The sequence below is a fragment of the Eurytemora carolleeae genome, unplaced genomic scaffold (genome assembly GCF_000591075.1).
Source record: "Eurytemora carolleeae unplaced genomic scaffold, Eaff_2.0 scaffold500, whole genome shotgun sequence".
Taxonomy (NCBI): Eukaryota; Metazoa; Arthropoda; class Copepoda; order Calanoida; family Temoridae; genus Eurytemora; species Eurytemora carolleeae.
Window position 1 is genome coordinate 180,922 of NW_019396405.1, and position 17,431 is coordinate 198,352.

At 33.2% G+C, this 17,431-nt stretch overlaps 1 protein-coding gene across 2 annotated transcripts in view; it reads left to right on the forward strand.

The window, feature by feature from the left end:
* LOC111702606 (uncharacterized) overlaps positions 1-17,431 on the forward strand; it is a 47,674-nt gene that overhangs the window by 19,705 nt on the left and 10,538 nt on the right. For both annotated transcript variants that reach the window (XM_023474347.1, XM_023474348.1), the window contains exons 16-28: positions 3,000-3,060; positions 3,424-3,513; positions 4,710-4,806; positions 6,064-6,177; positions 7,055-7,168; positions 7,909-8,058; positions 9,438-9,468; positions 10,073-10,126; positions 10,966-11,065; positions 12,088-12,129; positions 12,640-13,203; positions 14,187-14,237; positions 15,430-15,506. In XM_023474347.1, the coding sequence (XP_023330115.1) occupies positions 3,000-3,060; positions 3,424-3,513; positions 4,710-4,806; positions 6,064-6,177; positions 7,055-7,168; positions 7,909-8,058; positions 9,438-9,468; positions 10,073-10,126; positions 10,966-11,065; positions 12,088-12,129; positions 12,640-13,203; positions 14,187-14,237; positions 15,430-15,506 (1,545 nt within the window). The remainder of the gene's footprint in view (positions 1-2,999; positions 3,061-3,423; positions 3,514-4,709; positions 4,807-6,063; positions 6,178-7,054; positions 7,169-7,908; positions 8,059-9,437; positions 9,469-10,072; positions 10,127-10,965; positions 11,066-12,087; positions 12,130-12,639; positions 13,204-14,186; positions 14,238-15,429; positions 15,507-17,431) is intronic.

Genomic DNA, 17,431 nt, shown 5'->3' on the forward strand with positions numbered 1-17,431 from the left:
CACGCTTTTTGCTACAGATATACATTTCTGTTTCTATACGTCTTGTTTATATAGAGTTTTCCCAAATCTTTAAAATCTGTAAACACAAACCTCACCATGTTGATTTACCTACCGTCTTGCTTATATAGAGTTTTACCAAATCTACAAAATATGTAAACACGAACCTCATCATGTTGATTTACCTTACGCCTTGTTTATATAGAGTTTTCCCAAATCTACAAAATGTGTTAAACACAAACCTCACCATGTAATATTGAATAATATTGAATAATATTGAATAATATTGAATAATATTGAATAATATTGAACAATATTGAATAATATTGAACAATATTGAATAATATTTAACAATATTGAATAATATTGAACATTATTGAATAATATTTGATGATATTGAAAAATATTGAATAATATTAATTATATTTAGCCCTGAAGCTGCGCATGATATTATCCCTGAGTTAAGAAACTGTGTTGAGAGATACTGGCAGGTCCATCTTTCCCCACCCTGGTCTTCCAGGTATACTTCCCTTACACCCTGGTCTTCCAGGTATACTTCCCTTACACCCTGGTCCTCCAGGTATACTTCCATTACACCCTGGTCTTCCAGGAATACTTCCCTTACACCCTGGTTTTCCAGGTATACTTCTCTTACACCCTGGTCTTCCAGGTATACTTCCCTTACACCCTGGTCTTCCAGGTATACTTCCCTTACACCCTGGTCTTCCAGGTATACTTCCCTTACACCCTGGTTTTTCAGGTATACTCCCCTTACACCCTGGTCCTCCAGGTATACTTCCTTTACACCCTGGTCTTCCGGGTATACTTCCCTTACAACCTGGTCCTCCAGGTATATTTTCCTTACACCCTGGTCTTCCAGGTATACTTCCCTTACACCCTGGTCCTCCAGGTATACTTTCATTACACCCTGGTCCTCCAGGTATACTTTCCTTACACCCTGGTCTTCCAGGTATACTTCCCTTACACCCTAATCTCATCTTTCATCTCCCTTCTTTTTTGACCAATCGGTTTGAATGATGATCACATGTCCTTTCTTTGTCCTTTTTCCTTATTTTTCCTTCATTCCCCATCCTTTTTTCCCCTTATCTTGCATATACATTAACATTATACAGGGTGTCCCAATTAGACATGGGAATTAAATGACGATTTCTATATCGCCTTTGATCCACGCGGGGTTATTTTGTAAATATAATTTTGTAGTATCAAAGTTAAAACATTTAAAACATTTAACAACGAAAAGTGCTTGGGATTTCCAAAATTTGTCTTCCATTTTGTAACGTTTAAAAAATCGGAGATAATATAAAATTTTTCCAGATTCCAGATTATGAAAACTTAACAACAGCGCCATTTCCTTTCCCTTCATTCCTATTCCCTTGCATTACACTTACTTAGATATTAAATGTGTACTGTACTGTCTGTATATAAATGTGTACTGTATATAAATGTATGAACTATTGGAAAACTGAGTCCAAAATTTAAGTTAGGATCGCAGGGAGGATCGCAGAAGATCGTTGAACGAAAGTCCTGACTTTCCTTTTTGGGGTCTAATTATTTCTGTAGATTTTGATCCTAAAAAAAACATTATTACCAACTGAAAGGGCCTTTAAAGCATAATTAAGCGTATTTTTAAATTTATAAAAACACATTTCGAGTTACTTTTCCGAATAACTTTTTATTAAAAAATTTAAATTTCAGGTATTTGAAAAAAATAATAAAAAAGTCAGTGATGGGGCAACCTGTTGGTTTTACTGATTTTTTTGGATATCTGGTTGGAGAACAGTTACTCACGGGGGTAAGTGTTTATGTAACTGTATTTAAAGGCCTTGATTTAGTCGCAGTATTTTACCAGCACGTATTCAAAAAAATAAAATTGAAAAAAAACTTTCATTTACTCTAGTTTTCTGATTTTCTAGTCCATATATATCGGAACCTGATGAGGAATTTAAACCATTAGGTTGCTAAGTATAGAAAATTTGAGTTTGCGGCAAAAACTCAGTTTCTTTGCCAGATACCGATATCAAAAAAATATTTTCTTTTTATCGTTTATGAATATCATAAGAAGGAGATTGCAAGCCAAAATATACAATGGATGCAAAAAGACCACTTATCAAAAAAATCTTGATAAATACTAAAGACTCGCTGAAAATTCTAAGGGATTGTAAAATGCTATAGATGTAATTTTACGTTGTCATTCATTCATCCTTTGCACCTTTGACTGAGCAAAATTTATGAAAATATCCTTGTTTGTCTATTTAAGTTTTTGCAAATTTCTAATTATAATTTCTCTTTAAAACGACGATACTTCGATACTTCGAAAAAGATTAAAATGCAATCTGCAAAGTGGAATCTGACATACCGGTCAATTCATGGGAGGTCATTTAATGTATTTATGTCATAAGTTCAAACAAGGTACTAATGCAAGGAAAGTTATTTCATAGGTGTACGCAATTTTTGTACTGCAGTGTGCTGTCTTTCGGCGGAAAAGTAAACACAAGGCGGATTCCACAGCCTGACATGGAATCAATTTTGCAAAAAAATAATCTTTGAAATATTCTGTTCATAGGGAACTATTGTGTGAATTATCAAAATTATCAAAATTAAATGCTTTAATCCTCCTCGGATACTAAACGAACATATATTCTTGTTTACAAATTCCGCCCAGAGAGAACTGGTTTCAATATGTACGCAGAGTATAAACAACCACAAATACCTTTCCTTGCATTATTACCTTGAGTTCAACTAAGCCGTGTCTAAATCATGAGAACAATAAATGCTACAAGCTTAGAAGTGCAGTTTCATTTAGTTTATTTGAACGTTCAAAATATGATTTTTAAATTAAAAATCTATTAGTTTGCAACAAGTAGGATGAAATGGAATTGATTTTAGATATTTCTTTATATTGCACAGTAGTCAAAATCTAATATTTCCATAGAATTTAATCGTTTTCATATTTTAGTCTAATCTTTTACGTTTCTTATCAGGAGCTCTTTCTGGGTCCTCTTGGTACCTTTCAACTCTATATACTCATCCAAAATTCCCCAGGTGAGCTTCATTCATCTATAACCAGTCATTCAACTATAACTAGTCATTCATCTATAACTAGTCATTAATCTATAACTAGTCATTCATCTATAACTTACTTCATCTGCAGCTAGTCATATTTCAATAATATTGAATACTATTGAATAGTATTGAATGATATTGAATACAATTGAATAATATAGAATAATATTGAATAATATTGAATAATATTGAATAATATTGAATAATATTGAATAATATTGAACAATATTGAATAATATTGAACAATATTGAATAATATTTAACAATATTGAATAATATTGAACATTATTGAATAATATTTGATGATATTGAAAAATATTGAATAATATTAATTATATTTAGCCCTGAAGCTGCGCATGATATTATCCCTGAGTTAAGAAACTGTGTTGAGAGATACTGGCAGGTCCATCTTTCCCCACCCTGGTCTTCCAGGTATACTTCCCTTACACCCTGGTCTTCCAGGTATACTTCCCTTACACCCTGGTCCTCCAGGTATACTTCCATTACACCCTGGTCTTCCAGGAATACTTCCCTTACACCCTGGTTTTCCAGGTATACTTCTCTTACACCCTGGTCTTCCAGGTATACTTCCCTTACACCCTGGTCTTCCAGGTATACTTCCCTTACACCCTGGTCTTCCAGGTATACTTCCCTTACACCCTGGTTTTTCAGGTATACTCCCCTTACACCCTGGTCCTCCAGGTATACTTCCTTTACACCCTGGTCTTCCGGGTATACTTCCCTTACAACCTGGTCCTCCAGGTATATTTTCCTTACACCCTGGTCTTCCAGGTATACTTCCCTTACACCCTGGTCCTCCAGGTATACTTTCATTACACCCTGGTCCTCCAGGTATACTTTCCTTACACCCTGGTCTTCCAGGTATACTTCCCTTACACCCTAATCTCATCTTTCATCTCCCTTCTTTTTTGACCAATCGGTTTGAATGATGATCACATGTCCTTTCTTTGTCCTTTTTCCTTATTTTTCCTTCATTCCCCATCCTTTTTTCCCCTTATCTTGCATATACATTAACATTATACAGGGTGTCCCAATTAGACATGGGAATTAAATGACGATTTCTATATCGCCTTTGATCCACGCGGGGTTATTTTGTAAATATAATTTTGTAGTATCAAAGTTAAAACATTTAAAACATTTAACAACGAAAAGTGCTTGGGATTTCCAAAATTTGTCTTCCATTTTGTAACGTTTAAAAAATCGGAGATAATATAAAATTTTTCCAGATTCCAGATTATGAAAACTTAACAACAGCGCCATTTCCTTTCCCTTCATTCCTATTCCCTTGCATTACACTTACTTAGATATTAAATGTGTACTGTACTGTCTGTATATAAATGTGTACTGTATATAAATGTATGAACTATTGGAAAACTGAGTCCAAAATTTAAGTTAGGATCGCAGGGAGGATCGCAGAAGATCGTTGAACGAAAGTCCTGACTTTCCTTTTTGGGGTCTAATTATTTCTGTAGATTTTGATCCTAAAAAAAACATTATTACCAACTGAAAGGGCCTTTAAAGCATAATTAAGCGTATTTTTAAATTTATAAAAACACATTTCGAGTTACTTTTCCGAATAACTTTTTATTAAAAAATTTAAATTTCAGGTATTTGAAAAAAATAATAAAAAAGTCAGTGATGGGGCAACCTGTTGGTTTTACTGATTTTTTTGGATATCTGGTTGGAGAACAGTTACTCACGGGGGTAAGTGTTTATGTAACTGTATTTAAAGGCCTTGATTTAGTCGCAGTATTTTACCAGCACGTATTCAAAAAAATAAAATTGAAAAAAAACTTTCATTTACTCTAGTTTTCTGATTTTCTAGTCCATATATATCGGAACCTGATGAGGAATTTAAACCATTAGGTTGCTAAGTATAGAAAATTTGAGTTTGCGGCAAAAACTCAGTTTCTTTGCCAGATACCGATATCAAAAAAATATTTTCTTTTTATCTCAATATTAAGGGGGGGGGGGCTAATGGGACTAAGTCTCCCCAAACTGGACAAATTTTAGCATACGCCCTTGCAGCTTTGTGAATATCATAATTTTATGGGAAAAAAACCTTTAACCCAATGTTTGCAAAGTAAAGGGGATTTCTAAAATCTATTAGTTTAAAACATTTTTAAAATATTTTCATTCATCTTTCTTTTTCATCTGAAAATAATCTAATTCAATTTGAAGTTGAACATTGTCAAACAGAAAATTATTTTAATTTATTTATAAATAAATAAACAAAGTTATTAAGGTTATGTTAGATATTAATCTTTCCAACTATTTATATGAAAGTTTTTTTTTAAAAAAGGGTGTGCAGTATTTCGAACATTTACATCGGTATATTTTAAAGCTTTGTTGGATGAAATATGTTTTTCTCTTTATTATTTTCAATTGTGAATTGTGATTTATCCGAGCCCGCGATTTTAAAAATCAAGAAAATAAGGCTCGGGTCTAAGCTGTCGTTTGGCCTTATTTACGGCTTGAGCTTTCGGATTCAAGCTGCATCTTATTTTCAACAGAGTTGAGTTAAAAAAACTGGTTCAATATTCTATTTGGCGGATTTTCATGGTAGGAATTGGCGCATTCCGGGTTCTTATGAGAACAAGACTCAACATTGAGCCTTATTCTCCACTTAAACCAACCAAGGTCGGTTTATTTTCATTGGGCCTAACTCCTTAAGTTGAGCCGAAGATCTTGCAGCTGTCAATCACGTGACACAAGCTGGGTTGAAGATTGGGTCTTAAAGTCGGGTTTAAGGAATTACGGCTCGAGCCAAAGTTTTTAAATCGTGGGCTCTGTATAAATAGCTAGAACAACTTCTTCTTCCACATAACGTTTTAAATGCCTCTCTTTTGATATATCAAAGATATATAATGAAATCTTTTAAAGAACTATTATATATTTACAGAGTCAGTCCCTTAAAAGGCATTTCGTTTTTTTAATCAAATATATTTTTGTTTTTTTAAGCGTATGAAGAGTAAACTGAGCGAACAAGGAACTCATCTAAAGGATGGTCAAGTAGCTCTCCCTCTATACACCTGCTTACACGTCAAGAAAAATATTTCAGCTAAAGTATTCCAGGTATTCAACTAGATAGGTAGACATACAAGTTAAAATAGTAGATTTACACATAAACCAACCGACTTACTTTTCATCTTTAAGATATTTCCATGAAATCTGCAATGGCATGTTTAAATTTTAATATTTTCTAGAACACACGATTATTTTACAATAAAATCTTTAAGCTTTTTTATAAAAAACTGAGTTCTTTTCAATAAAAAGTATAAAACTATAGTCGAAAAGATTCTCAATTTAAAATGTTAAAATGTTTGTTGGAACAGGGGTCCATAAATACAAAGAAAATAAATACGTCCCAAAAAAATTAAAAGTCAAGGAACAATCATGTTTTTCTTTTTTATAATTAACTAGGCTTTTAGGGCGCTTCGCGCCCATCTTCTTTTTAAATTGTGAACATGTTCTTTTTGTTTACATTTTAAAACAAAGAAGAAAAAAATGTTGCGGATTTTTAAAAAAAAATCGCGGATTTTCAAGAATTTAATTTTTTTTACAAAATTAAAAACCTTTTTTTTAATTTTTATCATTCATAAACCTTCCCTGTGGTCACGTGATGTCCCACAAAATTTTTTGGCCCGATCGGTTTAGCCATTTTGACGTTTATTGGATACAAACAAACAGACACCCAAACAGACAAACACCAAGACAAGCCAAATTTATATATAGAATACGTCCAGTTATGCTTCTTATACCTTAGTGGATCGTGGATTAACAATTTTTAAGCTAAAAAAACTCAGATATAAGGTTGTTAATCGGGATTGCCATACTTTTTTTTTAAAGGAGGGTCTCTAGACAGTCCTGTACCACATTCTTTTGGAGACCACTGGAAAATTTAAATAACTGGTAAAATTACATAAACCAATAAAATAAAATTTCTGTTTAGGAATGGTATGAATTTACTCCATTTGAAGTATGTATTCCGAAGTATGGAGTGTCAATGCCAATGGAAAAGTTCGGATCTAAATATTTTATGGGAACTACTGTCTCTAAACATACGGTAATATTTTACTTCAAATCACGATACAATGTTAGAAATAGAGCAGTTAAGAGGTTTTAATATTCATTCATTTTCATAATTCATTTATATTCATATTTTTAATAATCCATAGAATCAATTGTATTTTGAAACAAACCTAAAATATAAGGAAAAAATGCTCTCAAATTAAATAAAAACTTTATAAGGTGTGAATGTGGTCCAGACAAAGACCAGCTTTTTGAGGCTTAACATTTCTTGAAAGTTTTAGATCACTTAGGTTGTGCTGAACTGCACTGGGGTTCTTTATTTATCAAGGGCTTTTAAAATATACTAATAAGTAATTAATGAGACAAATATAAACATTTGAAAGGAGGTTCCTCGACAATATCTATAATGTATAGGAGATTCCTTTATATTATCTGGATGTATAGGAGGTTCCTCTTCATTATCTGTATGTATAGGAGGTTCCCCTACATTATCTATATGTATAGGAGGTTCCTCTACATTATCTGAATGTATAGGAGGTTCCTCTTCATTATCTGTATGTATAGGAGGTTCCCCTACATTATCTATATGTATAGGAGATTCCTTTACATTATCTATAAGTATAGGAGGTTCCTCTACATTATCTATATGTATAGGAGGTTCCTCTACATTATCTGAATGTATAGGAGGTTCCTCTACATTATCTATATGTATAGGAGATTCCTTTACATTATCTATATGTATAGGAGGTTCCTCTACATTATCTATATGTATAGGAGGTTCCTCTACATTATCTGTATGGGATCTGGGGGAGTGCCTTCACTATTCTCTTCAAAAGATTGTTGTATGAGAAGGGAAGGAAGGGGGAGACAGATTTACAACTATTGAACAGGAAGAACTCCGCAATTGGAAACCAGATTGAACAGGTCAGAAATTTTTTTTTGTTTGATGAGGTTCCAACTTTTATTTGGTTAGTTTGGGTCCAACTCTTTAAAACAGATTGGTGTAAACCATGCGACACAAGTTCTAAGTTTCTAAAAACATTATCTTTTCAACCGGATGGTTCAACCTTATAGTTTAAACTGCTTGATCTAACAGTATGCATAGCTTAAAACTTTAAAACCTACGACTTTAGGATTCAAAGATATATGGATCTAACAACTAGAATTTTTGGAGAATGCTCATTCCTTTTTTAATCTTTAGTAATCGATTATTACTTTATTTATTCACTAATTGCATTTTTAACCCATAAAATTAATGTATTGGATTTCTTTTGACAATATTCTCCATGTGGGACCATAGTGGACATTAATGTATTATTTGTACAAGTTTACTAATAAAGTATGAGATTTTAATGAAACTTGGATTTCTTTATCACCAAGCTAGGGATGGGCATATAGCTAGATTCGTTTTACGGAAACTTTTAAAATTTTTAGACTCTTAAAAGGTTTTACGACAGTCTGAGATTTAAAATTGTATTCTCTAGAAGTTTGTTTTTATCATTGCAAATATAATTGCAAAAACTGACCAAAACAATCGTTTTAAAACGATAGTTTTTGACTTATATTTTGTAACAAATTTGTATGTTTGATGAAAGCAAACTTTTTAAAATGTTGGACCCTTCTCATATTGTCGTAAAACCCTTAAAAAGTCTAAACACATAAAAGTTTACGTAAAACGAATCTGCCCATCTACCATATTTAAAAATTTCTGTTTTGAATCATCTGCGTACTCAACGTTAATGAATCTTAAGTGACCCCTCCCCCCCCAAGAAAANATTAAGATGCATTGCAATTTTCAATTTTGTTCGGTGCAAGATTGAAATAGCATAATTACTTTAGAAGTACATTTATTGCTTCTAGATATAAATACATATTAAATAAAGAGTGTATAAAAGGAGAGGAAGTTGAGAAGGTCTTCTCCGGTTCCAGGGTCCGACACAACTCATTTGCGGATTTCATAATCCTCTTTCGGGGATTTCATATACTCTACACTTTAAACGTTTTTTGATCAAGAATGGATGAGAAAATTTTATTTCTAGCTAAAAGTTGATTATTCTTAATTTTGGTTTAAAGTTAAGACCGGTTACTCGCGCGCGCAGTTAAGTACTCTTCAAGATAGAAAACTGTTGTGAATTTGACGTACAACTCTTAAAATAGAGGAACACGTTAAGTTTTTACGGATATAGTCATTTTAGGCATCAAAGCTTCGAATTAATCTAGCTAAGGTCGTCTTTAAATTCTCATCCTATGTGGATAACCCTGTTTTTACAGATGTTTCTAGTTCTAATATTATTATATTTCAGGATGGCTTAAACATGTTTTCTTTACACTCAGGTAAAAGCTGTACACTGTACACTGTAAACTGTATACTGTACACTGTACACTGTACACTCTACACTGTACACTCTACACTCTACACTCTACACTCTACACTCGACACTCGACACTCTACACTCTACACTCTACACTCTACACTCTACACTCTACACTCTACACTCTACACTCTACACTCTACACTCTACACTCTACACTCTACACTCTACACTCTACACTCTACACTCTACACTCTACTCTCTACACTCTACACTCTACACTCTACACTATACACTCTACACTCTAAACTCTACACTCTACACTGTACTCTGTAAACTGTGCACCGTACACCGTACACCGTACATTGTACACTGTACAGTGTACAGTTTACACTATAAAGTGTACACTGTACACTGTACACTACATTATGGAGGTCAAAGTCAGTGGTGTATAAAAAAAAAAATTTCAGAGAGATTAGTTTCTGGGGGGGGGGGTCAGCACAAATCGGGCCTAGAACCTTAAAAAGGGGGATTTTACTGATGTATAATGTTATGCTAAATTAAACAAAACATTTTTTTACTCTGTAGAAAGTACAACAATCTTTAGAGAAAACATTTCTTCCTAGAATCCCGAAACATGATTGCTGAAACCTCACTTGAAAGAAGAAGAAGGCTAAAAGGTGAAAACTTATAAAAGAAAGAGAGAAGGGAACGATTTTAAGAAACTATAATCACAAAATCTTTACATAAATTTTTTTTCTAAATTAGTTTTTTGAAAGTCAGGTAGTCAGGATTTTTATCTAGAAAAGTATTCATTTTCTTCTGATGCATATAATGCCTAAGTCACTTTTATAGAAAACCGTACTTGAAAATAACCAATTTAAAGGCACAGACCGGCTATGTAAGGTAGTTGAAATGAGTATGCAGTGTTGTGGAAAGCTTCTTTAGGATTCATTTGAGACATATAAAACTTTTTTACAGATCTGTAAATCTTGAGTTTGAGCACTTGACGTTCGAAACTCCTACTTTGGGGGTGGATACGTTTCAGTATTATTTTTTTTAAATTATTAAATAATTAGTAGGAGTTTTTAACGTCGAATTTGCGGTCAAACTCAGGATTTACAAATCTTTAAAAAGTTTTTTATGTTTCAAATGAATCCGAAAGAAGTTTTCCACAACGCTGCATACTCAGTTCATCTACCTTACATAGCCGGTCTGTCCCTTTAAAGAAAGAGTAATGAGGGATAATTAGACTATTTATACTCAGACAAAGGTTTTATTAGTACCGTTGTGAATCGGCAATGACACTTTATAAATTGAAATAAGACTACAGTAGTGTAGAGGACGAAATCCCCGAAAGAGGATTATAAAATCCGCAAATCAGTTTTGTTAGATTCTTATCTACTTATCTTCCTCTCCTTTAATACACTCGTTATTCATTAAATGTATTTGTATCTAGAAGCAATAAATGTACTTCTAAAACTGTCCCTTTAAACTGCTCGTGAAATGTTTTGTTTAGGAGTTGTTGGCGTAACAATGGAGGATCTTCTTCTTTTTGAAGAAGATTATGATGATGATTTCAGACTAGGGATTAATGAAGATTATGTTGACGTTTTGAGGTAATTACTTTATTATCATTAATTCTTCTATATATAATCAAGCTCTTCGCCCATATATATATATAGTTATAGTATTTATTTTCAAACACAAAATACCAAAAAATAACGTATATGATGCAAAGATAATATATATATAGATATGCAGGCAGGTATAAATTTAGAATTTTCTCAGAGGTTCAAAAATTAGTTGTCTGCTACAAGCGATTTAGGAAGGAGGTTTCTACCTGCCTGCATATCTATATATATATTATCTTTGATATGATGGTTCTGCTAAAACACAAAAGAAAATTTAATTTGGGATTAATGAAAATTATGTATTGACGTAACCTCGAGTCTCCTTGCATTCAATCTTCAGCTATGCGAACGTGTTTTGCAGCATGCGCGCTCCTCTATTGGTAATCAGAAATAAAAGTTAACATTAAACCGTTTATTTCATAGAAAAAAGGCCATATTAACCTATGTTAACGGTGATACAATTTTTTTACAGCTTTCTTTATTGTGTAAACATTTTTATTTTTATTATGCATAGGGTAGGGTAAAGGGCGGTAACAAGTCCGGTCTGTGTAAAAAAAAATCTAAATAGCCCATAACTTGTTTGTGACTAAAGCTACAGATCTAAAAACTAAATTTTTGAAAAGCCTTTGAAAAATGGATTTAGAAACAAATGTTACATTTTGATATTTGTTTAAAGCAAAAAAATATTTTTGACATTTTTTTACCCTTGTTTTTGACATTTTTTTCACCCCTCCCTATAACCCAAACTGTTAAAGTTATTGGTTATTATTTTTAATGAGCTGGCCTTGAAATATTGTGCTATTAATATGCATTTCAACCCTATACCTATTCTCTAAGGCCTTTTTTCAAAGGGTGTGGGTGTGGTACACCCCCCCCCCCCCGGCTTTACACAGATTCAGACCCACCCAGCCTTTATAGGATTAAATATGAATTGTATAATAGTAAATGTCGTGTTATCCAGCCAAATAATTATGTTTTGATCATTATTTACCATTTATAAATTTCAGCGTTGATTCTGATATGGATGATGAACTGGAAAATACTGGAAGGAAAGAATTTAATATTGATTTAATAATATTTTGTTCAAAACGTATCCAACAAATAAATTTTGAACATTTAATTATTTTCATTAAAAAAAATCTCCACGCAAATTGCAACCCAATGTGCAAGGTAATTCACAATCAACAAAATTTAGAATAATTATTTTATACAAAGCATTTAGCTAACAGTACACATTACATAAATTAATAAGTTTGTTCGCAAATATTAGATTATCAAGACGTTTTGATATTTGTATTCACATATACTTTTCATCTATTTTAATCAAACTTTAGCCAAAAATTTCACAGTTTTGAGATAAAATTTGCTTTCGGTTAAATGTTAGAAGTATTCGAAAATCTGCGAAATTCACTCTAAACACGCAGGTTTCTGAGTTAACTCATGGAGACCCGTGATTCAAAAATCAAAATTTAGTTAATTTTCTATATTTTGAAGAAGATAAAACAATCACTTTAACATAGATTTAATTAAACCTTGCTAGATTAAAATTCTGTTTACAGAGATTTTAATCCAACTGCAACTGCTAGTACAGGGAATCTTCCCTCTCCTATTGTCCCCGGGACAATTCCTTTATTAGGCCTTGGTTCCTCTCCTGGTCCAGGGACCACTAATCGGCCAGGAAGCCAGGGCTCCCTCTCTGGTCCAGGGCCCACTAGTCCAGGAAGCCAAGGTTCACCCTATGGTCCAGGGACCACTAGTCCAGAAAGCCAGGCTTCCCCCTCTAGTCCAGGGACCACTAGCCCAGGAAGCCAGGTTTCCCCCTCTGGTCCAGGGACCACTCGTCCAGGAAGCCAAGGTTCTCCCTCTGGTCTAGGGACCACTAGTCCAAGGATCCAAGGTTCCCCCTCTGGTCCAAGAACCAAAGGACCTAGAACTCCTGTTTCACCAACTGTCCCTTCAAGCCCCTTGGACCTACCTTCACAATCAGGATCTGAAGATCACAGTTCTCAAGAACTTCAGGGTTCTCATGATCCCAATCATGATAATCAACCCTTGTCTGATCAATTACGAGAAAATGATAAAAGCTTCTCGAAGCCATCACCCGCAGGAAAGAAAACACTAAGGTAAAGTTAGTATTTCAGGAGTTTGTATTTTTATTTTTAAATGTTTTTCAATTCTAATTTTCTATTTAGAAGTTTGCCTATCAAGAAATATGTATTAATAATATGTAGCAAGATATATAAATATAGAATTAATGGCGGTACATTATTTCATACAAATTTTTCATATTTTGGTTCTAAGACAGAATGGTAAATCCAATATTTGGATTTCTTTCATGATCAAAGAAAAAGATTCCTTGAACTAAAATTTGAAAATCTGGAAAACGACGAAATAGATCATTAAATTCTTGAAATCAGAAATAAAGGAAAGGTTCATAGATAGGAGGTACCAGTACAAACGTCGGACGCATAAACGTCTGACGCAACAAAGGTTGGACAATACAAACGTCGGACCAGTACAAACGTCGGACTAGAACAAACGTCGGACGCACATCAGGTTGCAAATATGCAGGGTTTACACTATCAGGTTGCAAATATGTTCAGGGTTTAGGAAAAGTCGGACGCAACAAAGGTCGGACAGTACAAACGTGGGACTTACAAACGTCGGACCAGTACAAACGTCGGACTCAACAAAGGTCGGACAGTACAAACGTCGGACATAAAAACGTCTGACGCAACTAAGGTAGGATAGTATGAACGTCGGACGCAACAAAGGTCGGACAGTACAAACGTTGGACTTACAAACGTCGGACCAGTACAAACGTCGGACGCAACAAAGGTCGGACGGTACAAACGTCGGACTTGCAAACTTCGGACCAGTAAAAACGTCGGACGCAACAAAGGTCGGACAGTACAAACGTTGAACTTACAAACGTCAGACCAGTAAAAACGTCGGACTAGTACAAACGTCGGACTAAATATACCTATTAATCGTACTTTTTAGCGGCAATGATTTAAAAAATAAAATTTGACTAAATATGTTGACTCATTTGAATAAAAAAATTACAATTAAAATATCATTTGTTTAAATTTTGATTCAAATTTAGGCGAAGATTCAAAAGTTTCAGAGAAACCTTCATAACGCGGAAAGAACACAGGTTGTTTATTTATTTTACCTTTGCCACAAACTCTGATTTTCTAATCCCTATATCTTTGCAACAAAGTGTTTCTACACTTTAGGTATTTTAAATTATGAATTCTTTTATATCAAATACTCTCAGTTTGAAATATAAAAGGTTGTAAAGATATAGGGGTTAGGAAATTGAAGTTGACTTTGCGGTAAAGGCTCAAACCATTTCAAAAAAAAATTTTCGATTCAATTTACTGTTTTAATTTTTAAAAGGCAGCGGAATTCTTAATCCATTAAGACAATGCAAAATGTGAAAATTGCAGAAAATTTACGTCAAAAGTTTTATAATTGCATTTTTGAGAAGACCATTTTCTCTGATTACATTTTATACTGGCCGGATAGATGGTACAAATTCCTATTTTTGTGTTTAATTTTGCTTATGATGATTTTTAGAAACATAATTTTATCTTTAAAATAAAAAATCTTAAAAATTAACACATTTTTCTGTTTTGCACGATGTCTGAGTCTGTACTCTGTTATAGTTATCTTCAAAAATTAAACTTTTAATATTTGACTTTTGAGTTTAGAAGATTATAAGAATTTGCTGCAGAAGCAATTAAAGTAATAATTTGAAACTGTCTTTCATGTCAAATACAGAGTTCACAAGAAAATTACTGGTTCACAATTATACTTGTTTTGAAAACTACTTTTAGCCCTTAAAGACAAAATAACGAGTTACACAAATTATAAAGTTAAATTCACAATTTGAATTTTTAGAGTTATTGGATAATTTTGTTTACGGAGGAAAATATCCGTTTATTTTCAATGAGGAATTAGTTGAAAGCAACCTCATTCCGTTAGAAGAGATCCAGACTGCTATAAAAAAAATTGCATCAATTTTCATGACAGGGTCAATTTTGCAACGCCTCGACCTTTAATTTTACTTCATAACTCATACTTTTTAATAGTCATCTTTTTTATAGTAGTAAAGCACCTGGTTTTATCTTTGGTGTTAAATACGTTTTTTAACTTTATCAATTTAATTATTTCTAATTTTTTTATGATACAAATTTATTGATACATGTATTTAATGCAGAATGAAAATAATCATTTTTCTTCTTGTTTTCTGGCTGTCCTGGGTGTTAAATAAGTAATTGGTAAAGTTCTCATCGATTTTTGGATGATTGTGGCAACTGTTCTCCAGTGTGTGTGTATTATAGGGAGGAGTTGGAAGGGTCTGGGCTCTCAAGGATGTTAGAAAGAGCTCTGTCCATCAGCTCTTTGGATAGCAGAGCAGGTTTTCATTTCTTTTCAGTTAATCATTGCTTACCATATTTGGACTTTTTAGATCTGATTTTAATCGAGATTTTGAAGGAATTGATTCTTTGCCACAAACTCTGGTTTTTTAAATCCCAAAATTTTTGCAACCCAATTTTGTAGAAATTTTAGTTTATGGCAAAGACTCAATTCCTTTTGTCACGATAATGTCTAGTAGTAAAGTAAGGTGGATTACTGTCAAACGGCTGGAATCAAAAATAGCCAATACTAAAGTAAGATGTCTCTCATTTTTTCTTCCATGAGCTAGTCATTAAAAAGTTGGTTTATGGTCGATCATATACTTATACTAACTCAACTCTAAGGGCAAAATCATCCATAAATAGCCCAAACGGAATATGTAAGGTTAACTCTCAATCGGAATATATAGGGTTAAATCTCAATCGGAATATGTAGGGTTAACTCTCAATCGGGATATATAGGGTTAAATCTCAATCAGAATATATAGGGTTAACTCTCAATCAGAATATATAGGGTTAACTCTCAATCGGGATATGTAGGGTTAACTCTCAATCGGGATATATAGGGTTAACTCTCAATCAGGATGTATAGGGTTAACTTTTAATCGGGATATATAGGGTTAAATCTCAATCGGAATATATAGGGTTAACTCTCAATCAGGATATATAGGGTTAACTCTCAATCGGAAAATATAGGGTTAACTCTCAATCGGAATATATAGAGTTAAATCTCAATCAGAATATATAGAGTTAACTCTCAATCGGAATATATAGGGTTAACTCTCAATCGGGATGTATAGGGTTAACTTTTATTTGTGATATATAGGGTTAACTCTCAATCGGGATATGTAGGGTTAACTCTCAATCGGGATATATAGAGTTAACTCTCAATCAGGATATGTAGGGTTAACTCTCAATCGGGATATATAGGGTTAACTCTCAATCGGAATATATAGAGTTAACTCTCAATCGGAATATATAGGGTTAGCTCTCAATCTGAATATATAGAGTTAACTCTCAATTGGGATATGTAGGGTTAACTCTCAATCGGGATATATAGGGTTAACTCTCAATCGAAATATATAGGGTTAAATCTCAATCAGAATATATAGAGTTAACTCTCAATCGGAATATATAGGGTTAACTCTCAATCAGGATGTATAGAGTTAATTTTTAATCGGGATATATAGGGTTAACTCTCAATCGGAATATATAGGGTTAACTCTCAATCGGGATTTATAGGGTTAACTTTTATTCGTGATATATAGGGTTAGCTCTCAATCAGAATATATAGAGTTAACTCTCAATCGGAATATATAAGGTTAACTCTCAATCAGGATGTATAGGGTTAACTTTTATTCGTGATATATAGGGTTAACTCTCAATCGGAATATATAGAGTTAACTCTCAATCGGGATATGTAGGGTTAACTCTCAATCGGGATATATAGAGTTAACTCTCAATCAGGATATGTAGGGTTAACTCTCAATCGGGATATATAGGGTTAAATCTCAATCGGAATATATAGAGTTAACTCTCAATCGGAATATACAGGGTTAGCTCTCAATCTGAATATATAGAGTTAACTCTCAATCGGGATATGTAGGGTTAACTCTCAATCGGGATATATAGAATTAACTCTCAATCGGGATACATAGGGTTAACTCTCAATTGGAATATAAAGGGTTAAATCTCAATCAGAATATATAGGGTTAACTCTCAACCGGAATATATAGAGTTAATTCTCAATCGGAATATATAGTGTTAACTCTAAATCGGAATATATAGAGTTAACTCTCAATCGGGATATGTAGGGTTAACTCTCAATCGGGATATATAGGGTTAACTCTCAATCAGGATATATAGGGTTAACTCTCAATCGGAATATATAGGGTTAAATCTCAATCAGAATATATAGGGTTAACTC